The sequence below is a fragment of the Camelus bactrianus genome, chromosome 8, assembly GCF_048773025.1.
Source record: "Camelus bactrianus isolate YW-2024 breed Bactrian camel chromosome 8, ASM4877302v1, whole genome shotgun sequence".
NCBI classification, from domain to species: domain Eukaryota; kingdom Metazoa; phylum Chordata; class Mammalia; order Artiodactyla; family Camelidae; genus Camelus; species Camelus bactrianus.
In genome coordinates this window covers 8,088,395-8,110,982 of record NC_133546.1, presented here as the reverse complement: position 1 = coordinate 8,110,982, position 22,588 = coordinate 8,088,395, and the positions used below count along the sequence as shown (strand labels likewise).

The following is a 22,588-nucleotide window of genomic DNA, read 5'->3' as shown; positions in this document are numbered from 1 at the left end:
AGTGATGGTTTGTTGAAAAGCTGTGTGTCATAGGAAGCGGTGTAGGCGCCTGGTTCTTAACTGGAGTGCGCTAGCCCAGGGCCTGTGGCCTCTCCATTCCATTATTTATCAACGTGAGGAGTTGGCAGGTCACTGAATGTTTGCCTTATGAACATGCTATCGTGACCTTCGCCCTCAGAATATGTGACCTTGTCAGGGAGAAAAGACATAGAAAATAGAGACCGATATTCCAGGGTGCAGGGCCCTGCCAGGTGTGTCTTTGTGGACCTCGTGCCCAAGTTCCTGGGGGGTGGCGGGGAGGGGCGTCTTTCTTTGTGTTTTGTCCTCTGTTTTTGTCTTTGAATTAGCCTCATAATGCTTTCATAAGTTTGTGGGAGGGGCTGCACCTTGAGCTGGAGAGGAGGGGCAGGCATCCTGGGCCAGGGAAGAGATGCTGTTCCGAGAAGCGTGGGGACGACTCTGAGCAGGGAGACCTGAGTCAGGGTGTACCCTGTGGGGGGCTGTGCTGGGAGGGAAATATGGACGTCCTGTGAAGGCTCTGGGCCACATCATGTGAGGGATGAGGCCTCAGGGGAGGCTGTTCTTCTTGGGGACAGGGACACAGAAGGAAGGGAGAGGAAGGCACACATTCTCAAGGAAGATTCTGCAGACCCCAGTGACAGATCACATAGGATGGTGTTGGTTGAGTGTAACTCCCAGATTTAGATAAAATAACACAGATTCCTGCTAATCTACTGTTATCAGAGCTTCTGTCCAGCACAGACCACTCATTTTTCATGGGAGGACACAGGTGGTGACAGTCTTGCCTGAGGTCACACTCCAGGACCTGTGCTGTGATGAGGCTCTCTGGCCTGAGGGTAAAGCCCATGGTCCTGGGTGGCAGCCATCCCTCTTTCCTGTCTTTTTCGTCTGTGAGGTAGGGTAATAATGGACTCTTCCCTAAAGAGTTGCTGTGAGGGTCGAGTTAGAGAAGGAGGGTGAAGAATTTAGCTGGACAAGGAGCAGGGCAGGGTCACCACGGCTGTGGTCGTCTGTCCCCTTCTCAACCTGGTGGTTGGGGACACCAGCCACAGGGGCTCAGGAATCCTTGCAGCCTCCCTGGGAAGGACAGATGGAGTGGCTGAGTCTGTGACTAAAAGAAACCTATGAAAACGTTGACTTCTAGAAAGCCGAAAATAGCTAAAGAACCCCACGACTGATCAAGTGCAGCCCCTTTACATCACAGATGAGGAGACTGAACCCAGACTTCAGTCACAGGTTCCGACGAGGTAGAGGCAGGTTCCTGGCTTCCTGACCATGGAGGGGTTCTGGCTCTGAGAAGAAGCAAGGGCAGGGATGGGAAGACGGGATGGGGTGGGATGTCCGTGCACAGAGACAGCCTCGAACTCCAGCGAAGGTTCTGCGAGAGCAGCATGTCTCTCACTGGCAGGGCACCCGGTGGGGCCTGGCCTTCGTCAGCCTCCTTCCCTCTCACTGCTGACGGCAGAGGAAAGTCTTCTGTGTTTTCTGTAACAAAATTACAGAACCGTGTGACTTTAGACCCACTGTCTTCTCGATGATCTAGTTTAATTCCTTCATTTCACAGAAAAGAAAACCAAGGTCCAGCAAAGTTGAGATCCAGGCCTGGACACATTCCACTGTCCTCATGAGGGGAGCCAAGCCCTCACCCCCGGGAGAGACAGGGAGGAGCCATTGCCATTAATTGAGCATGTGCTATGTTCCAGGCCCTGTGCTCAGAGCTTCCTGGGTGCCCTGGGAGGCATCTGCTCGTCTGATTAGCAGGGCTGGGTGTCCTGCAGGGGGAGCCGGCCACCTGTGCCCACAGAGAGGCTAAGCCCCATCAGGAAGGTCAGAGCACGATCTGGTGCCATTTGAGCCATTTGAGGCTGTGACCTCCAGGGCTCCAGCTCCCTTTTGGAAAGGGTTGGCTTTCCTGCCTGCAGTGGTGTTGGAGGAAGAGGCGGCGCTCAGACCCGGTGGTTATTCACGTGCTGTCTGGTGTCGCTGCAGGGAATGAAGGTTTTCTTCATGGTGGTGGCCGCCGTGTACATCTTGTACCTTTTGTTCCTGATAGTGCGGGCCTGCTCCGAGCTGCGGCACATGCCGTACGTAGGTAAGTGCCACTTCACAGCCCCCGCACCTGCTGCAGGCTTGTGGGGGGTGGTGGTTGGAGCCACCAAGCTGGTGGCCTGACCCCGAGGGGAGACCCAGGGCCTGGGCCCGTTCCCACAGGCTGGGGACCAGCGTCTCTGGGCCCTGGGGAGCCGCAGCAGGGCTGCAAGGGTGACTCTGGGCCATTCGGACAGGGCCTTGGCCAGTGCTGGAGGGAGGCCTGCAGGGTGGAAGCCAGCTGGGACCCTGGGTGCCAATGTGGCCGCTGGAGCTGCCTGGGTCCTTCTGGAATCGCACCTTACAAGTCACTTGACCTCATAGGATCCTGTCCCCCAGTCTGTCACAACCAAATAATAATGGCCATGGGCTCTCTGGGGGACCCCAGACTCTGGGAGGTGAGCCGGCATTTCTCCTGGGCTCCAGGTACTAACAGCTTTAAAGTCCAGAGGGAAGAAGGGCTTTGTTCAATGTTTGCTTTATTTCCAAGGTCTCTGGGATGACGGTGGGATTTACTTCCAGTCTGGCGGCTTAATGGGAATGTTTATTTCTTTTTCAGATCTCAGGTTAAAATTCTTGACCGCACTGACTTTTGTAGTGCTTGTCATTAGGTAAGAAGACTTTATCTCTTGAAAGAAGCAAAATGTGAATTTTAATTTTACTGTCATGAATATATTTTGTTCCCTTTTATGGGGTTAATTTGGTGCTTCTAGCCAGTGTATCCATTAGGGGGAGACCTCCTCCCCAGGGCGGGGCCCCGACATGTATGGTGGCTGAGGGAGTGCCCGGGGGAGGGAGGAGTGTTAATAAAGACATGCTTCCAGCGCTGGTTGTGTCTTTGGATGAATTCCAGGTAATTTTTTGGTTGTTTATGGTTTGTCTCTTTCTGCTAAAATCAGAACTCAGAGGAGGAAAAGCATGTAGTTACCTGCATTTCTTTCTTCATTGTTCGGGTGGCAGATAAATGGCTGTCAGCCCTTTTCCTTGGTGGGTGCACCCAGTGCTCTGCGGTCCCAGCCTTGTTGACTGGAGGACCCTCGCAGGCACCTGGGTTCGTTCCTCGCCCTCCAGGAGTCGTGTGCCTCGCTCAGCAAAGCACGCGAACCCCCCCGGACTGCAGATGAGCTTGAGTTTTATTCAGCGTCTAAATTCACCTGAAAATAGAGGTGCATGTGTTGTAACTTAGTCTCTCTTCAGCACTAAGTGTGCCCTCACCTGCTTTTACACATGCAGCACTCCTCCCATCTCCTCACAGCCCTCCTCTCTCTCACACGCCCCCTCACACACTCCCACACACCCTCTCTCTTACACACCTTCACCTTCGCCCCACACACACACCCTCACGCACCCCGGTCCACGGGGGGAGCTGCCGGCTCCTTGTGATGACCTCTGTACAGTCTGTCTGGAAGCGGTTAGGCTTTTGTGATCTTTCTTCATAGACGTTTCAAGGGGACTCATTCATTCATGCAGTAAATACTTACGGAGTGGCTGCGCTGGTCAGCCGGCAGACAGGCTTCTCCTTGTGGCGGCACTGATATTCCAGTGGAGGAAGATAAAGAAGTAAATAAATAACATGAGTGCCATGGTGAAATCAGTCGGATGTGAGGACAGCAGGAGGGAAGTGGCTGTTTCAGTAGGGTGGGTGGGGGCGCCTCTCTGAGGAAGTGACCTTTGGCCTGGGGCCTGAAGGAGGGCCTGAAGCTGGGGCTCGGGGACAGCAGCATCACAGGAGATAGGGACGTGAGGGAGGGTGGCCGCTGGCTGGGAGGTCAGGTTGGGCCTCGTAGGCCACCGTGAAAAGCCTGGGTTCTTTTCTCAGCGATGGGAATCCTTGCAGGGTTTTCAGCTGGGAGGTGAAGGGATCTGATTTACATTTGATTAAACACTCAGTCTGGCTGTGACTGGGGAGTGGATCACAGGGAAGGGAGGGGGCTTCCTGTTACCAGAGCCGTCTGTCGTCACGCGCATCAGTGGGCGGGTGTCAGAGCAGAGGTGTGTGGGCCCCTGTGCGAGGAGGGGAAGTAGGGCCAGGAGGAGCAGACCCTCCCCGGGGAGCTGGTGATGTGTTGGAGGAGGTGGTCCTGACAACACGACTGAGGGAGTAAGAGACAAGGAGGGGCCTGTGCCCGGGGGGCCGCAGGGCCCCGATGCCAGGCTGTGACAAGGTCCACATCCCAGCAGCTGGGCCGCCTGGATCTGAGACCAGGAACCAGCGGCAGAGGCTGTGTGTGCACGTGTGTGTGTATGTGTGTTTGCAGGCGCACGAGTCTCCATGCAGAAATAATTGTGACTGGACTAAGTGAATGTAACAAGTTCTGTGAAGCTGGTGCTGTTTCTTGGTATATTTTGACATGTTGGCCCCTCTTTTTTCCAGCATCGTCATCCTCTATTTAAGGTTCGGAGCACAAGTATTACAAGACAATTTTGTAGCCGAACTGTCCACTCACTACCAGAATTATATCCTTTTGTGGAAAGACGTCAGGCACACACCCTAGTGGAGGGGGCAGCGTTCCAGGCCTGAGAACATCAGGAAGCGGCAGGTCACCTGTACGGCGTGCCCTGGGGGCTCCACAGCTGTCGGTGCTGAGCAGGAGGTGGGCTTGCTGTCTGGCCCTCTGAGACCCCGCAGGGCACGGCAGTGCCCGAGGTCTCACCAGGTGGGGCCAAGCCTGCAGCGCCCACAGCTGCTCTCCGCACTGTGCTCTCGCTCAGTGGCCCGGGGACTGGAAAGGACATTCCAAGCCTCATGTCCGGCCAGGGCTGCCCACCCCTCTCTGCAGAGCATGAGGAGAGGCTGAGGCCTGCTTCCAGGGTCCTGTCTCCCCCAGATGGCATCTCTTACTGTCCCCCAGGTGTGTCCAGCGGTGGTTTACCTGTGTCTCCAGAGAGGGGAGGCAAACAGCGGGACCTCCTTCGGTTCCTCGAGGCCTGGTGCCTGGGCAGGAAACCCTTTCAGATGCTTGATCAGGTTGAGTGCATGGCCCCTACCTCCCTTCCAGTGATGGCTTCCATCAGGGGATGCTTTGGGGCTAATCCTTCACATCTTGGGTTCTTTCCATGGGGCGCCTTACCTTACTTACATCCATAGAATTAATGCACAATTTTTCACATATTTGTGACTGCATTTCACACTAAACTTTTATCAGTTTCTTGAAGGGGTTTGTAACCCAGAAAATGTGAAGAATGATTAAGAGTCTGTTTCCAGTTCTCTGTTTCATTCTTTATTCACCCGTATCCATGTGGCCTTCCTGCCCTTTGCGTATAACTTGATCACATCAGGTTCTGCCACCCCAGAGGTCTCCATGGATAGGAGAGAGCACAGTTCACCTGTGATTTACAGGTGCCCATGAACGGTCACTGTAACCTCTGGCAGGGGGCTTGCCCTGTGGCATCCTGACGTCCGGGTGTGGACCCTGGGTCCTGGTGGGCGGTTCACAGTCACTGATGTTAGGAGCAGCGGCCGGCTGGCGTGTCCACACAGACCATGTTCTGGGACAGCTTATTCCCTTGACTGTGTCACCAGCTGAATTCTTATCTTTCTATGGCTTGTTGAACTTTTACCTCTACACTTTGGCCTTTGTGTACTCACCCTCGAAGAACGCCCTTTATGGTAAGCTGCCCCGGGGCCGGCTGAGGTTCAGGACCCACTTCCCGGGTTCCCATTAGTGCTGGCGCTGTAATCCGCAGTCCTGCTCTTTAGCAGAGAGAGACAAGGTAGGTTTAAACAGCGAGCTCTGAGCTGCAGTTAGAACACAGCGTGTGTTGTCATAACAGCCCAGGATGGAAGGATGTCTTGTGCCGGGGTCCTGACCCAAGCATTACATCTGTCAGCCCCACGAATAAAGTCTGTTGAATACTAGTGCTGGGACCGTTCAAAAGAAAACCAAATGGACCCCCCACCCCGCCCCGAGCAAACCCCAAACAAAGCAGAGCAGCCCCCGTGCAGCGGGGTGAGAACTCCTGGAACCTGGGTGGTGCGTCGCATGTCAGGGCCACCTGGCTTTCCGTTCAGGGAGTTCCCAGAGCACCTGCATGGAGGGTCCTCTCGAGCCTCACAGCCCCTCCTAGTGAAGGTCATTACTCCCATTCACAAATGATGGACCAGAGGCCAAGAAGCTTCCTCAGGCCCAAGGGTGGGAGGGAGCAGGTGGGCAGATCCAGGTGTCTGACCTGTTTGTCAGCCCTGCCCCTGGGGTGGACCTGGGAGGAGGTAGCTGCTCCCACTCCTCATCATGGCCCCGGCTTGTGGACAGGAGAACACGCTCAGGGACAGAGTGACTCGTTCTGGTCACACGGATCATAAATGGTAGAAGCTAGGATTTGAATCCAGCTCTTTCCAACTCTTGTCGTTTTTCTGGGACAGCCTCCTGCCTCTCCCGGGTAGTGACATAAAAATGCTTGCGTTGGTTTTCAGAGTCCCAGCTGAAAGACAATCCTGCGTTCTCCATGCTGAATGACTCAGATGATGATGTCATCTATGGGTAGGTCACTGTCTCCTTGAAGGCTGCCCTCTGGGGGGTGCTCAGCCTGATTCTGCATGTTTATGGAAAAGGCTGTTAATCATTCTGAAATGATTTTCAAGGTATTGTCGCGTTTCTTTCACCTGGGAGCATCACGTGAGCCCCTGGTTTTCTGTTTGCTCATGACTCTGGCTTAGATGGGGTGGTGTCCCTTCTTGCTGGACACCGGCAGTGAGTGGTGACCATGGGAAGAACAGTTCCTTCTGGATGACAGGCCCCGGAGATCAGTGGGTTGAAGGAGTGGGTGGTATCAGTTGGTGATAGAAATGGAGATCGTGAAGCTGGGAAACGAGCTCATGTCAGTGTGAAGAGAAGCCTAAATCAAGTGCTGTCGAAAGCCGAATGGTATCAAAGTTTTCTTTTGTAACAGGAGTGACTACGAAGAAATGCCCCTGCAGAACGGCCAGGCCATCCGGGCCCAGTACAAGGAGGGGTCTGAGAGTGACTGAGCCCCCGGCCGCCCTGCTGTGACCGACCGCTTCCTGGCCTCCCCTCTACCTGCCTGTCTGCAGACTTGTCTTATAAGCAGAGATTTCGTGGTCCTTATTTGTTTACGTTTGTTTGAAGGAAAACTGAAACTGAGGACAAATTTAAATATTAGGCCAAATTTATTGTTAGACTGACTGCATTTATTTGGGAAGAGAGGCACTGACAAGTTTAAACAGCCAAATCGTTTTTCAAAGATTTAAGATGAGAGAGAGCATATCCTCAGTGGCGAGGGAGAAATTACTCCTGTTTTCAATAGAGAAATTACGTACTTTAAAAAATTTACTAATTCCAAGTTCCTGGAAAGCCCTTATGAATAAGGGCCTCAGCATGGTGGCATTTCTCTTCCTCCTCCTTTTCTTCTCTGCCCCATGGAATCAGTTTTTGACCCTTACACTCAAAGGGAAGCCCATTTCTGTGGCTGCCTCACAAAGGCAGTCCTTCCCCACTGAGTGGCCTGTGGTCTGGATGACCCCGCATCTCAAGTGATGGGTAACTGCTGTGAAATGCGTGCAGGGGTAATGGCACTTTAGGAAAAGGGAGATGGGTGGGCAGGTTGTAGCCTTTCCCCGCCATCAGAGCAGAGCCAGTGTCTGGAGTTCTGAGGAGGGTTTGGTAAGGCTCATAAGGAAAGGGTGAGGGTGATTGACAAGTTGTCAGCTCCAGTGGGGAGTGTTGCTCCCACACAGTTTTCCAAGGCCTATGTGTGTGCACATATGTGCATGGGTTTACTGTGTGTGAGCATTACATACATGAACATGAATGATGTCCCTGTGGCTGGGGAGGAGGGTACCCGTTACTATCCCAGTAAGCAGTAGTTTCTGCAGCTCTGTTAAAGGTGATACCCCGTAGAGCTCTATTTTTTTTTTTTTAAATAAAAGCTAAACAAGTGATTGATGTAACAATTTTTTCATTATTGCCAAGTTTTTCAGTTTCACATTTGGAAACTAGATGAAAGAAAGTAACACGTTGTAGATGGCTTACGGAGGAACATCTCTGGCAGAAGGTAACTTGCTGGGAATCATTCCCGCCCGTGGTGGTCGAGTGACCAGATGAATTGCTCTGTGGAAGTCTCCTGGAGCCGCTGAATCTGCAGCATTGTAGAAAGCCCTGGAGATTTCCACTTCCTTTCTTTTCATTGACTAAGTATAGGAGTCTGGTATAGATACCTCCTTTGCTTTTCCTTGGACAGGCACAATAGTACCCCTCTTGAATTGTTTACATGTGATGGTTGCAGACATCCTGATCAATGCCATCTTGGCAGAAACAAAGGTATGGGATGTGATTATTCCCCTCTGCAAACAGCACCTGCATTTTCTCCATCTATGCATTAACTCTCAAGTCACCACTCATACCTAAAGGTTCTGTTCCACTGTTGGTAGTGCTGGGAACTCCTGGAGGTTCATGAGAGACTACTCATTATGACTTCGTATCTTTCTTTTTAATTAAAATTTTAATGCTAATGTACCTTTAATATGAATTCCATTTATATTTGTTTTTAAAACCTTGTAAATAAGAATGTTTGAATTAAAACAACTGTATTATTGCAAGGGTAATTCAAGTTTACATGGTTTTTACATTTGCAATGATGTGATTACGTTTTTTGATTCTGTGCATCCAGAGGTATTGAAAAAATTTTCCATTACCAAATTTTACAGCTTATATTAACTATAAATAACTATGTAAATTGATGAAGACTTACTTGTGCTGATTAATGTATTCTAGTATAATATAGTTTACAAGTTTTAATCATTATAAAATAATTGTCCATAATTTGGAATGCTGTTACCAGTAAATGTAAATATCTGAGGCATTTAGCTGTACTCACTAGGCATTTTTAAAGCTTGTCCTTGTCCTGTAGTGTAATTATTAACTGATGACTGATATCTTCACACATTAATTCTTAATGGTATCAAGTCAGTGAAATGAAAAATACAGGTGTATTTATTTACTTTTTGTAACTAAGTTGGAAACAATGAAAAATTCACAAAAGAAAGTAAGGGGGGAATGTTTTTTTATTAAGTCATGCATTTTCAGTTTCTCTTCTCTGGTGTATCATATGTATCAACAGATTACACCTTCCATGTAAAAATTTGCTTAAAGTATATAGCATTTAGCATGTATTACATGTGCCATAGATATTAGGTTAGAACACTAAAGTCTGCCAGAAACTTCAGATAGTAGCAAGAATTTTTTTTTTTGTCTTGGAGGGTATCAAAGTTTTGCAAAGTTAAGTTATAAATTCAAAGGGCTGACTTTAGTTCTTCCATGGTAATGGCTTGAATAACATCATCTTTGGGATAATTTTTATGCTGGTCCAGTCTAGGGGAACCTGGAAGATGACCAGAGGCATTTCAGTTTCCCTAGGGAGAGCTTCATTATCCATGTGGATAAAGGTCCTCTTGATTTATTATTAAATCTTTAAAGCAGTGAAATGATGGCAGTTTTCTCTTTTAAACCCCATTTGAAAGGCTAAAGAAGGGGGTATAAAAAAACATATTCAAGGTTTGTAAGACTGCTCCTGTACATAATTACAGATTGCAATAAAAGTTTCAATATATTATGTAAACCCAACCTGCTACACGAGCAGGTTACAGGATGAATGTCACCAGCCTCAGGTAGTCCATGGACTGTTTACTGAAGGTGCAGTTATGTTCAACAGGTTAAAATGTGGTCACTTCTTTCCTGGAATCCTTCTCACAGGGGAAAACACAGACGCTCATAGAAGGGATGATTAAGAGGGACGTTCAGTGAAGACAACTTAAAACACTAAAGTATGTTTATTTATTTTGAGGGTTTTAGAAACCAGTTGCCTTAGAGGCTAGACTTTTGAAAAACAAAGGTACAACTCTTTTCTGCAGGCCAAGGGGAAGTTGCTGGAGTCTGTCACATCTTATTACCCTGTTTATCTTGATTTGACATGTTTCAGATAAACTGGTAACACAACCATACTATGAAAGAGGATTTTCTGCTACTGAAAACTGCCTTTTTACAAAAAAAACTGTAAATATTTGTAAAGTAACTCTGAACTTTAAGCTCAAAAGGAAAGATATGCTATGTATGAAATCTTGGAACTGTGTCAGTGAGCACAGTAACACTTGATCACAGAATGATCATTATAATCAAAGTAAATAAATGTTTATTTATGGCAAATTTACACTTTGGGAATGGCTTCATTAGGAGACTAATTTTCTGGTAGGTGTTAATAAAATGTTTAATATTTGATCTTTATGTATCTTATTTTTGTCTGCTCTCTGTACATGGAGTTAATTCGACCATCCAGGCAGCAAGAGCAGGGCTTTTTTCACTTTTGCACGTGGATGCAAAAGTGAGTTACTGCTGTGTTAACATGACCCATGGACGAGCATAGAAGATGAGGTCACAGACCCACCTCCCCACTCACTGGGATGTGCCTTCTTTAATTGAAGTATGTAGTTGATTTACAATGTAGTTTCTGCTGTACAGCATAGTGATTCAGTTATACATATGTATATATTCTTCTTCATTGTTGGTTATTACAAACGAATATAGTTCCCTGTGTTACACAGGTAGGACCTTGTTTATTTTATATATAGTAGTTTGTATCTGCTAATCCCGAACTCCCAATTTATCTCTCCCACTTTGGTAACTGTAAATTTGTTTTCAATGTCTATGGGTCTGTTTCTGTTTTGTAAGTAAGTTCACTGGTGTCATTTTCTTCGATTCCACATGTAAGTGATATACTTGTATGTTACTTTAAATCAGTCAAGTAACCTCTAGACACCTTTTCTGATGCATAAATAATGGCCTAATTGTTGTGGACACAAAATGAATGATTGTGAAAGCACTTTGTAAGCCCTAAAGTACCAAAAATTTTTTTTTAACTGAAAATTAGAGAACGTGGGAATAGAGGTTATAGTGTTGCAGGTCTGGGTTGAGTGTGTGGGTTAGCGTGCTCCAGCTAACGGAACACAGCCAGCTTGTCCACTTCCCAGCCCTTAAGCTCTGGAAGAGAGGCACTTGAGAGTGAAAGGTACTATGTCCAGGGGCAGAAATCCGACCAGAACACAGCCAAGCAGTCAGGATCTGGTCCCATGGGTGAATTAGCAAATCACTGTATTGGAACGGACCAAAGCTGAATTGTAACTTTTCTTTTCCTGTTTTTTAGTTTTATAGATTCTAAAGCCAGTAACTAAATATGGAGAGTTCATTTGTGACACTATTCAGACTATGAAGAAAACACAAACTTTAAATTGGAATAATTTATTATTCTAACAAAAGTACAAAGTATGGAAAATTAGTGTATTTGAATCATTTCAGAAAGTAGAGAAAGTCCACACTAGCAGATGTCGGCTTTTAGCACCTTTGGAGAGAGATAATCAGAGTTAAGACGAGCGGCAGTCAAGGCTCCGGCCTGCCTCCAGTGAGCCAGTCCTCTGACGTAGCTGTGCTGCTCACAGAACAGTGCAGTTATTTGGTTTTTTCTCTACATTTTGAGAGTGCCCAAAAACACACTTAAAGAGAATGAGAAAGGGGTTCAGTGAATAGATGGCTGGTGGTTAGAAGGTGGAGGAGAAAGGCTGAGACAAAAGGAGAGCGGTCACGGGCTGGGCGAGGCGGTCAGATAGACAGTCCGAAGGCGCTGACGATGCAGTACATGGTCTTGTTCTCCCATCGCACGGTGCAGCTCCCTGCGGGGAAGAGGCGGGCGGGCTGAGAACTGGGAAGAGCGGGGACTTCAGATCTCTCACAGGCTAAGCATTCAAGCACCTACCTCTCTGTGGCAAAGACTGGCCAGTCTCTTCAGTAAAATGTTTTAAAAGGTGACTCTAATTAACATACATTCAAAGACATGAAACATCCAAGCACACACTTCATAAAACACTGCTTTGAATAATCTAGACCTCAGCAAGGTCCAGGCACTGCAGAGCCTCCAGGGAAATGCCCACGACAAGCCGCCACAATAGGAATGAAAACCGTACCGTCAGTAGAGCTGTCCCAGAAGCAGGAACTTGCCGTGTGTAACCCCGCTCCGTTCTTCTGCATGATAACACAGGTCACTTCAATTAAAACAAACTTTTATTAGAGAAATCTACTTGGCAACACAAATTTCTTTTTGTCCACTTTCAGGGTGTACGTGTAGATCACGTGGCTGACATTCATGCTAAAAATGCTAGGGGTAGAATGCCTGGTCCTACGACATTGACATGTCACCACACTTGTTCTAAAAGCACCTGATCTGAAATGCCGCGGAATCCAGCAACGTGCCCTGCGGTGGTTCCAGCAGCCACACGGGCGGTGGTCGTGTGCACAAGACAAGTGACCTGCTCCTACCAGGAGCTTCCTTTGAGGTCAGGCCCTGTGCTGCCACACTGCTGTCTCCTGACACCACACACTCCTCTGACCAGTATTTAAGCACCACCACCAATACAAATGAGAAGCAACATTTCATTACCGATGTATTTGAATGGTTTCCCCAGCTTGGTGAGTTGGCTTAAAGTTTGTTCTACTACATTTGTGGTCCATTGGTTCACTTTGCTGTGTTGATAGGCATTGCCACCGATGGCACTTTCTATGGCCTAGAAGACAAAGCACGGACATCCCCGTTAGGAGGACACACCCAAACTCTGACCTTGCAGTGAGGACTGCGGGCGGTACACTTGGCACCGCCCCCAGAACTGCTCCAGCACAATTTGCATACAGTGTAAGGTGCTTTGTAGCTGTGAGGACTCCTTCACAAATACACCTTTTTCAACAGTGCTGTATTTTATTTAAGTTTTATATTCATTTTTGAAACACATAATTATATAGCATCTGTCATTTTTTAAACATTTTGACTATTTAATTTTCACTGTTGTGATTAGTATCTGGAGATAAGCAATGCATTTTCTTCCTACTGAGGCTAGAAAATATTTTCCTTTGCCCAGTCTTTTCTTAAAAGTACAGTAGAAAGAGGAATCTTTATTGGTTGTACAACTAACCATGTACAAATCTATCCGAATAATCTTGTATTTACAAATACTTCCTTTATCTAGCATTTTCTGGGAATATGTTATCACAAAAGTACATTTTTCAGAAAACTAAAGAACTTCTCTACACATTCCAAAACTTATTTTAAGTTGGTGATGATCTTCTTCTTTGTTATGAAGTTCCTTGTCTTCCTTTCTGTGCTGCATTCTGGGGAGGGTTCACACTGTACCACTGTACGCTTCAAGAGTTATTGAGGAATACACGTGGTTCCTTGCCGTACTCCTAGTTCAGTTGGTAGTGACAATATTCCCATTTTATGATTTTCTGGGCCTTTTATGTTGATGCCAGTGTGCCTGCTTCTAAGCAGCTTTCTTCTCTACCCCTTTTCTAACTTGTGCTGAAGCTGGAAAATAGTTTTTAATGATAATTATGACCTAAAATAACAACATTCAGTGAGGGCCATGTTCTGTCCTCAGACATGTAGAAAAAAAGTCCCAGGATCTGAGTTGTACACTATGGTGATAGATTGGGGTCTACAGCTTGGGGCCTGAGCCCAGTGATCTGGGTTTTGAGGAACAAAAAGCTACCTACAGTCACGCCCTGATTTTTACCTGTAAAAATTCCTAGTCATCCTGGGACTCTGAGTGGTCTCTGGCTCTCCATCCCCCATTATCACAGCTCCTTCTTCCCCTTCTTTGCCTGTCTCGCCCCCTCCCCAGCTCGGAGCTTACCGTGGGGCTGGGGCACAGGAGCTCCAGGTTCCAAGGGACCAGGGTATGCACTCAGGCTAAACCTCTAACTGGCAACTCTCTCCACACACACTTCGGAATGATTGTTTTTCAGGGAGGGAAGAAAACCCTCCTCTAATTTTGGACCCATCCGAATTTACTATTACCCAACACTTAAAATAGTACAGAATTAATCTATTGCCAGGAGCCAAAAAAAAAAAAAAAAGCTGTTGAGGCTGGTGATCATGTGAAAGTAACACTGCAGTATTACTCCATGCTTCCATGGAGACTTGGAAGGTCTGCTCGCGACTGTACTTGCTGCCTGGGAACCAAGTCAAAGATAATTCAAAACAAGTGAGGCCCGAGGAGATGTCGCAACCAACCAACTCTACTTCTCCCAGGCCTGGTGCAATTCACCCATCCTCCTGCTGTGTTTGCATGAAACACCAGTTTTTGTTTGTTTTGTTTTGAATATTTATTATCATAATTTATTTATTATTTTTAACACCTTTTTTTTGTGGTATGATTCCTGTACAGTAAACTACACATATTTCAGATGTACAATCTGATGGATTTTGATAGATGTATACACCAATGAAACCACCACCACAATCAAGATAGCTAACACTTCCATCACTCTCCCAGAGGTGGAAATTTCAAATTCCCAATTTATCCCTTCCCACCAGAAACACTGTTTTTTGAAAAACAATGAAAAGGAAATGTTACAGACCCTACAAAGCAACTAGAAAATCATGCCTGATGTTGAATACATATGGTAGAACAAAACCACTCTGCTTTTTGATGATATTCACAAAAGTAGGTTGTGGTTCTTTATTACTCTGGCATTAGTCAATAGTTTGTATTAATAATAATCTGCATTAAAGTCAATTCCAAATCACATACATAACCTCAAATGGTACTGTTAACCTTAGATCATCTAAGGGCTATCTTTTAGCCATTGGCTTCACTGTGCTCAGACTTCACTATCTGTGGTCAATGTAGGGATGGGGGGGACTGACTAGGAAAATGTTTCTGGCCACGTTCCTGCCCCAGGCTCCCCCAGCGCTCTGCACTAGTCCAGCCACATCTACCTCGTTCCAGTCCCTCACACACACCAGGCACACTCCGGACCACAGGGCCTTTGCATTTGTCCACTGCCCAGAATGTCTGTCCCCCTCTTTTCACTGAGTTAACACTACTTCTATTTTCTCCAGATTTCAGCTCTGAACTAACTAGCTGGGTTAACCCCTCAAAGCACCATATACTGTGCCAGTTACCATCAGGGAATGCAGGTTTACATTTTTGAGTGTAATTATTTGATAAACGTTGGCCCTCCCCTCCCCTATTCTGTAAACTCCCTGCACGACAGCCTCCTGCATGTCCTCTTGATACATATTTTTGAATGAGTGAACAACAGCCTTTTTTGACTCCTTCTCATCATCTAAGGGAGGCACCATGTTCGATAAAGTGGGTGGTTTAGGAATGTAAGAAAAATAAGCCCCAACTGATCATGGGTCTTGAGTAAATGGAAGTTGTTCAGTTTTTTAATAGTCACTTTTCATTAAGCACTAAGAACATTTATTTGTATACCATGCACCTTTTATGCTAAGAGGTTATAGAATCAAGCCTTAGTAACATTCAGCAATAATGCTAGCAAAATTTCCTGTCTCATTTAAAATATATAATTTACATAATATGGGAGTAATTCTTATCTAGATATTCACTGAAATAAAAACTGTTATTTGAAATGACAAAACACAGGCTCAGTTGAAACAATTCCAAGACAGTATTTAAAACACATTATTTTCACTCATACAAGCCATTAATCAAACACTCCTTTTTTAGGAAGCGTTTCTTCTCTTACCTCTTTTACAATGTTGCTCACTTCATCAACAACAAAAGTGGTCTGTAAGGAAGAAAAGTAGTTCAGCTTGATTGATCTAAAAGATCCTTTTCCACTGCATTGATCAATGCAAATTTAGGTAATGAACATAATTTAGAAATTAAGACCTTTGAAATAATCTAACCAGGCTGTTCATTTTACTGAGGAAAACATTACAAAGAGACTCAAAAACATTAAAGCAGCTCTGAGGACCACAGAGCTAGTGAGAGGCAGTCAGGAGACTTAGAATACATATATATAATTTAAATGGTTTTTGTTTTGTTTTAATCATTCCATGACCCCAAAGACTGACTTCACTTTAAACTAAAATTCAATCCCTCTGTCCATTTCAACTGGCTGCTAGGATCACTGATACAGAAGTTTAATGAGTTACTTGACTTTTGCATAAATTACTTTCTTTCCCTGATGTAAACTGATCAGGAAGCTTGAAACTTAAGATGTTTGGGTTTTTTGTTTGTTTGTTTTTAACCACTATTAGTGGTAAAATTCACAATGATTTTACTATTTGCTGTTAATATTTTCCTTCTCAGTGCTGTCCTACTTGAGGGCCACACAACCAAAGGCCAGCACAGCAGTTTCGCACCAGCGCGTCAAGATGAGTTGGACTGCCAGCAGAAATCTGGTGCCAAGAGTTTATAAACAGTTTTTTTTTCCTTTCTTTTTACATATGGTACATCTGAGTGGGTACAAGGTACCTGGAGTCGTGGGAACTTCCTTTCCTGAGCTCTGGAAATGCCTTTCAAGGGGCAGCCCCAGGCCCTCAGTCAATGTGCATCCAGGTAGAATACAGGCAGAGAGCCCCACTTCTGGTGGGGGTTTTCCTTCCTGCTGGGCTGCTGAACACTGTGGCCTGGTTCTAGCCATGCCCCTTTCTTTCCAGGAGGAGCAAGAGCTGACTGCCTGAAGCCCCCTCGCTTGCTATACTCAGAAGTCATACTTGGGAGACAAAGCCAGCATACCAAGTTAATGAAAATTAGCATTATCTTAAAGAAATTGCATTATTTCTTGAAGTTTAAAGGATCCTCCCAAGAGGCTTCAGTGATCCTAAACTATACAGGAAAGCCCCTATAACTTTCCATGTGGTTAAAACATGGAAAAGGGGTGAGGGGCATTCCTATAGACAAAAGTGGAAAGTACGGCAGCGGTACAGAATCCACTGGACAGTTTCAGCTTCTACAGGAAAGATGAGCAATGAGCCGAGAGTACAGTTACAAAGATCCAGGCATCTACCTGAAGTCAGAGGACGCAGAGGCTGTTAGGAGGAGTGGCGTGAACTAGCAAATACCTAAGGCAGGACTACTAGAAAGGTAATCATGGTCTCAGCCTCCCAGGGCTTTATCTTGTGTAAAACACCGATCACTCTGTTCAGCCCCTTCATTTCTCAGATACTCAACTGAGATCTGGAATAATGAAGTCACTTAGCCACCTCATTGGTCAGAGCCAGAATTAGAATGCAGAGTATTAAAATGCCGGTGTTAAGGGCTTCCTCTACATTGCCATTTCCTTTCTTAAAGTTTTATTCAATATTCCTAAAATACAAGCCATTTTCCAATATTATATTCGTTTACAGGGAAAAGCTTTTCCTTAGCTAGTTGCTCCGGAACCATGGTTTCTCCTAATTATTCACTTGGTTGCTACCAGTATTCAAACACTGATGCCACTGCCAAAGAAAGTCTGTGCTAGTTAGGAAATTAGATTAAAAATGAAACTCTAAGATCAATTCTTAAGCTATACATATATGTGTATATATGTATATTATATATATATATATTTCCCCCCCGCAAAACATTCCTGCTTAAACTAAATTTCAAAAATAGTAAAATATCAAACCTTATCAAATGATCTACGGCTTTTATTTCTTACAGGCTGCATAATACCTAGGACTGAATTTGTATTTCAACAACAAGTATTTATTTAGCAAGAAGAAAATGGGCAACTATCCTGCAGGACCCATCAACTATATTCCCTGAATGCTCGTAAGCTTGAAGGAAAGCCATTTAGCAGCACTGTTACCATGAATGTATTCCGCTTGAGGCAATAAGAGATTATTTTTTTCCTCCACAAATAGGAGCTATCTTACTGACATCTCAAACTCAACTGAAATGTAAGTGACGGGGCCTTGGTGGGAGTGAACACAGTGCTGGAGAACAGGTGTGGGATCCAAGACAAAGGCAGGTTCTCCTACCGTACACTTCTGCACTTTGCCCACAGCCTGAGCATCAAACCCGTGACTGAAGGGACTTGAGATGTAACTGTACGTGTGGGTCCCGCATGCATGTCACTCGAGAGTCGCGTGAAGGTATCTACCAGCAGACGCACGAGCGGCCTTGAGTCTCCCCAACCCAAGGCGGGGTCTGCACCGCGGAATAAAGGGAGCGAGTGACGGCGCTCCGCCGGGGTCGGGGGCGCCGCTGGCCGGGGGCCCCGGGGGCGCGAGAGGGCGCGGCTGGGGGTGCTCCCGCCCGGGACCCCGGAATATCGCGTCCCAGGGCTGCGGAGCCGCCTCCTGGAGGAACCAGGGGCGGGCACTGCCGCGCAGGGAGACCCCTGCACGCCCCGCCCCCGAGCCCCGCCCCGGGCAGGGCGACGACGCCCTGAGCCGGCCGGGCTGGGGGTCACCGCGAAGCGCCTGGCAGGGAGCGGGTGCCGTCAGCCTGCGCCGGGGACGGCCGCCGCCCTCGGCCGGACGCGGCTCGGGTGCCTGCACACGCCCCTGGCTGCCGCCGCCCACCGCACCCGGAACTCCTGGCCTCCACCCTTCCCGTCGCCGACCCGGCAGTTACCTCCTCGGTAGCCTGGTAGTCTTCCATCTTTCCTCCTGCGCGTCGCCGCCGCCTCCCTGAGTAGAGCCCACTGCGCAGGCGCACTCAGACCCCGCCTCTCGTGCGCGAGGCGGGCCCCGCCCCCCAGGGCCCCGCCCACCCCCTCTAGGGCACCGCCCTTCCCTTGAAGGCGGTGCTGCCCGGGCGGGTCCCGGCGGGACCGCGGGATTAACTCCTCCCTTTTCGGTCTCCCGGGCGGAAAGTTCCGGCGGGAACCCGCCTGGGTGTCCCGGCAGCTCACGAGACAGCAGCAACTAAAACAAAACAAATGGACAAAGCGAGTCCGGGAGAGAAAGGGTCGTCTATGGCCCCTCCCTCCAGTTTGTACTGTGCGGATTAATTTGAACATTCAAGCGGGTTTGGACACCTAGTAACAAATTGTAAAGAGATTTCTGAACCTGATGGGCAGTCTGAGATATTTGCAGTTCTTTGGGGATCCAGGATTAGGAAACTTTAGCTCTGAACGAAACGTTTCTTATGGAGGTAAGTTTTCCATATAAATGAAATTTTATTTTTCCTTCAAGCACCATTAAAAAACTCATTTTGGATGGAAAATTTTGTAAAATGCTGCACACTTCCTGGCTACCTTAACCAGAATGCCATAGACTTAACTTGTCCACAAGGGTTTTTATAAAATTAGTAATTGCACTGGTCTCTGGTACAGCGCTCTCCAAGAAGGGCAGAGTTAAGTGTGCTGCCTGTATGTGATCTGAGTCTAAGACCTTTGACTTTGTGAGCTACTTTTTCTGGTTTTACCACGCCCACGAAGTAAGCTTTGTTACTTATTACCTCTCCAAAACCTAGCAGGTAAAATCCACTTCCCATCCTCCCAAGATGGGCTGACCATAGGATCCCCAGATACGGTAGAAATAAACTGCAGAGACCGCATTCAGTCTATCCGCAGCCCTTGCTTCTACCGTATAGAAACTAAGTTCCATGCTGGAAGAATCCGTTTTATTCACTAGTTTATCTCCTGCCTCTTCAGTTGTACATGGCACCTAGTAAGTGCACAGTTAAAAATTACTGAATGATTGAATGATTTCCCCACATATTATTTCTGCCTCATACTCTGTTGCAGAGAACTGGGAGTAGAGGGAGATGCAATCGCCTGCCCCCTTGTGGGAAGGAAGAGGGGCAGAGGAACACAGGGTGAAAGACACAGGGCTGCCCTGCCCTGGACACCTGACCTGAGCAGGGGGACCTGCTGAGTGGGGACAGGCTGCTCTCCCACACCTGGTTTCTGCTCCTCAGATTCTAAACTCTCTTTACCTTTTGAGTTTGGGTGTATTTATTTTTTAAATTTCTTCCTTAATGGAGATACTGGGGATTGAACCCAGGATCTGGTGCATGCTAAGCACATGCTCTACTTCTGACCAGTATCCCCCCTTTACCTTTTGAGTTTTGTTCCCTTCCTAGTGTTTCAGCCTTGAGCTTCAGTCTACATGTGATTCTATGTCTGGCATTTCTGTTTCATCTTCCTGACATTCCCAATTTCACCTGAAAATCCCATTTTAGGTGTTCTCGGTCACTTGACCCTGCCTGCCCGGTTCCAGGCCCTCAGTGACACCACACTCCAAGCCAAGCAGGGGCCTTCTCATTCTCTTCTCATTTTCTTCTGCTCCCCTGTGGTGGCCCTGGAGGCCCACTAGCTAGGCATCTTAGAATTACGTGCAAAGCAAGAGTGAACAGGTTCCGAGTGGACACCTGGAATTGAAGACTGTGAGGTTTGGGACATCTTTTCTAAATTGCTTCAGCCTTTAAGGAATATCGTAATTCAAATGAGTGTCCTGAATGGCTGCTGGGATAGTGCGTTAGTAATGCTTAGACCTTAAATTATATTGTGACTGAAAATCACCAGCATGTGTGTAAATCAACAGAAAACATGTAAATGTAAATTTAAAAAAATTTTTACGTAACTTTGTCTACATTGGGTATCACTCTCCAATTTTAACTATCAAATGATCATGATACATGTCATTTTGACTCTGCCCCAGAAGTGGATGAATTGGTCTGTTTATCTTCAGAACAATTTGTTCCTTACTCAGTGTGCATATGGTGAGCACTCACTTTGCAGCAGCCTCTGAGCTGGAGCAGAGGCTACAAAGTTGACTAAGATATGGTCTCTATGAAAAAATTTGAAAAGCAAATTTCAGTCAGTGGGAGGATTTGAATTCTCTAGGCTCAGTGATGCTGCAGTGCTTGTTAAAATGCAGTGCTGTGGTCTTGTATTCTGCCGAATTGATGTATGCCCTGGAGGGCTAAGGAACTTAAATCACTAGGACGTTTGGCAGTTCACTAACTGCCATTCCAGCATCTCCGCTCTGCCAAGAATGACTGCCCCTCAGCAGTCCTGGGGTATACGCACACCGACTCAGAACTGCTCATGACTCTCCAGGATTCAACCAGATTTTGGAATAATGTTTCGTTTCTGTGTAGCGAGTCAGTGGAGTGGATCTTGGGTTTGTTTTTCAATTTGGGTCTTACCTGTAGCTTGGCAGGTGTTGGGTGCTTACTTTCTTCGAGTTGAGTCTCTTAAATACACTCTTTAGAAATGGGATTGGTGTTGTCAATGCCTTTATTTAGCAAATGTGGGCCTCATAATTGTAGCCTTGTCGCCTCCACAAATGATATCCCCAGCCCCAGTGGGGTCTGCCAGTGCTGGCCGTGCTCTGTAGCTCTTTACCCCCTAAATCCAGCCCCGTGGATGCTCGAGTTTTCCTTCCTTTCCCTGTGCTTAGGAGTGTGTTGCTGAGTTGTACCATGGAGACATGCTAAGCTGACAATAATAATGATGATACGGTGATGAAGATGGCAGTTGCAAAACACTCAAGTCCGAGAAATTTAATCTCGTAATGGAAAAGAAAATAAACTGTGGCTGACACATATCTAAAGTGGTAAGAAATTACATGCTCAGGAGATTAGCTAAGAAATGCCTATATTTAAGTCTGCTGTCAGCTGGGACGCACAGGCACAGTGGGGCTGAAATACGTCTGTACCAACTGGAAATGGCTATTACTCTGAGCCCTTTAGGTCCCTCTTCTTCCCAATCCTGGTTCCCCCACCCCTTCCCTGGAGCCTCATCCCCAAGATCCAACAACTAAAGGATAACTCAGGGCACAGCAGGGGCATTTCTTCTGATTGGTTGGTTTTCATGCTGTGGTAGTGATTAAATGGTTTATCAGTTCTGTGTCTATGAAAAAGACGCACACCCTACATCAGTCAGCATAGGCTAGGTTAGTTGCTGAAACAAATGACGCTAGACTCTTGGTGGTTGATGACAACAAAGGTGTATGTGTTGCTACATGACCATTGAGGGTCCGCTATGGCTCTGCCCCATGTCTTCTCCACACAGGGACCAGGTTGGTGGAGCATCTTGACTCTGAAGACTTTGAGGGAGAGGGAAGGGCTGGGGGATGGTGGCCCGGGTCCTGGTTAGGAAGGTGCTGCTACCAGTAACACAGATATAGAAACAGAAAGAAAACTTGTAAAGAGTAACACACTGACAACAAGTGCTTTTTTCTAGCAGTACTGTTAACATTTTGTAAGTTTGACAGTATTTGTTGTTGGGTTTTTATTTGGTTTTAGTTGTGTGCTTTTAATTTACCGAAATTAGTAGCTGCAGCTTACCAACTGCACCAACGTTCTCGATTCTAGGGGCCCAGCTTTAGTCATTTGCACATGCTTCTGAATAAAACAAAGCAAAAAAACCAAAGCTATACTTTTGATCTATAATAGCTCAATAACTTTGTCAAGGAAAGCTCTGATATAGGCAGTGATGGTTTTTGGAAGGGTGTGGCAATTTTAAATTTATGTTGTCTGTGATGTTCCAATAAAGTGATATCTACATCCATGTGATGAAAAAAACAAACAAAAAAATGTGCTCACATTTCATTGTCCAGAGCAAGTCTTGGCCAGCCCCAGTTTACAGGGCAGGGACATTTCCTGGAGAAGAATGCCACAACCTGCCACACACAGCTTTCTGAAGGTTTCCCCTGGTAATTTATCTTGTTCACTCTCTCTTTGCCCGACTCCTGCCCCCTCAGCAACTTGGCCACTTTCCTCTTCCACTGC

The 22,588-nt window shown here is 46.6% G+C and overlaps 3 protein-coding genes across 7 annotated transcripts in view; 2 read left to right on the top strand and 1 right to left on the bottom strand.

Annotated features, from left to right (window-relative positions):
* The window catches only part of TMEM181 (transmembrane protein 181), a 50,679-nt gene extending 40,339 nt beyond the window's left edge, over positions 1 to 10,340 (top strand). The window contains exons 12-17 of the mRNA XM_074368072.1: positions 2,011 to 2,113; positions 2,669 to 2,720; positions 4,484 to 4,566; positions 5,630 to 5,719; positions 6,524 to 6,590; positions 7,000 to 10,340. Coding sequence (XP_074224173.1) covers positions 2,011 to 2,113; positions 2,669 to 2,720; positions 4,484 to 4,566; positions 5,630 to 5,719; positions 6,524 to 6,590; positions 7,000 to 7,078 — 474 coding nt within the window. The 3' untranslated portion in view covers positions 7,079 to 10,340. The remainder of the gene's footprint in view (positions 1 to 2,010; positions 2,114 to 2,668; positions 2,721 to 4,483; positions 4,567 to 5,629; positions 5,720 to 6,523; positions 6,591 to 6,999) is intronic.
* A 1,001-nt stretch (positions 10,341 to 11,341) lies between these two features.
* On the bottom strand, positions 11,342 to 18,593 carry DYNLT1 (dynein light chain Tctex-type 1). 2 transcript variants are annotated; one of them, XM_074368073.1, is made up of 5 exons: positions 18,479 to 18,593; positions 15,657 to 15,698; positions 12,550 to 12,673; positions 12,077 to 12,154; positions 11,342 to 11,785 (listed from the first exon to the last, which is right to left on the bottom strand). In XM_074368073.1, the coding sequence occupies exons 1-5, from the start codon at positions 18,503 to 18,505 to the stop codon at positions 11,715 to 11,717; spliced, it is 342 nt and encodes a 113-aa protein (XP_074224174.1). In that variant the 5' UTR covers positions 18,506 to 18,593; the 3' UTR covers positions 11,342 to 11,714. The 2 variants fall into 2 exon arrangements, with proteins under 2 accessions (XP_074224174.1, XP_074224175.1); XM_074368074.1 differs by lacking the exon at positions 11,342 to 11,785 and having other exon boundaries at positions 12,079 to 12,134.
* Positions 18,594 to 18,703: 110 nt separating this feature from the next.
* SYTL3 (synaptotagmin like 3) overlaps positions 18,704 to 22,588 on the top strand; it is a 78,334-nt gene continuing 74,449 nt past the window's right edge. For all 4 annotated transcript variants that reach the window (XM_074368068.1, XM_074368069.1, XM_074368063.1 and 1 more), the window contains exon 1: positions 18,704 to 19,000. The gene's annotated coding sequence lies outside the window, so the exon portion shown is untranslated. The remainder of the gene's footprint in view (positions 19,001 to 22,588) is intronic.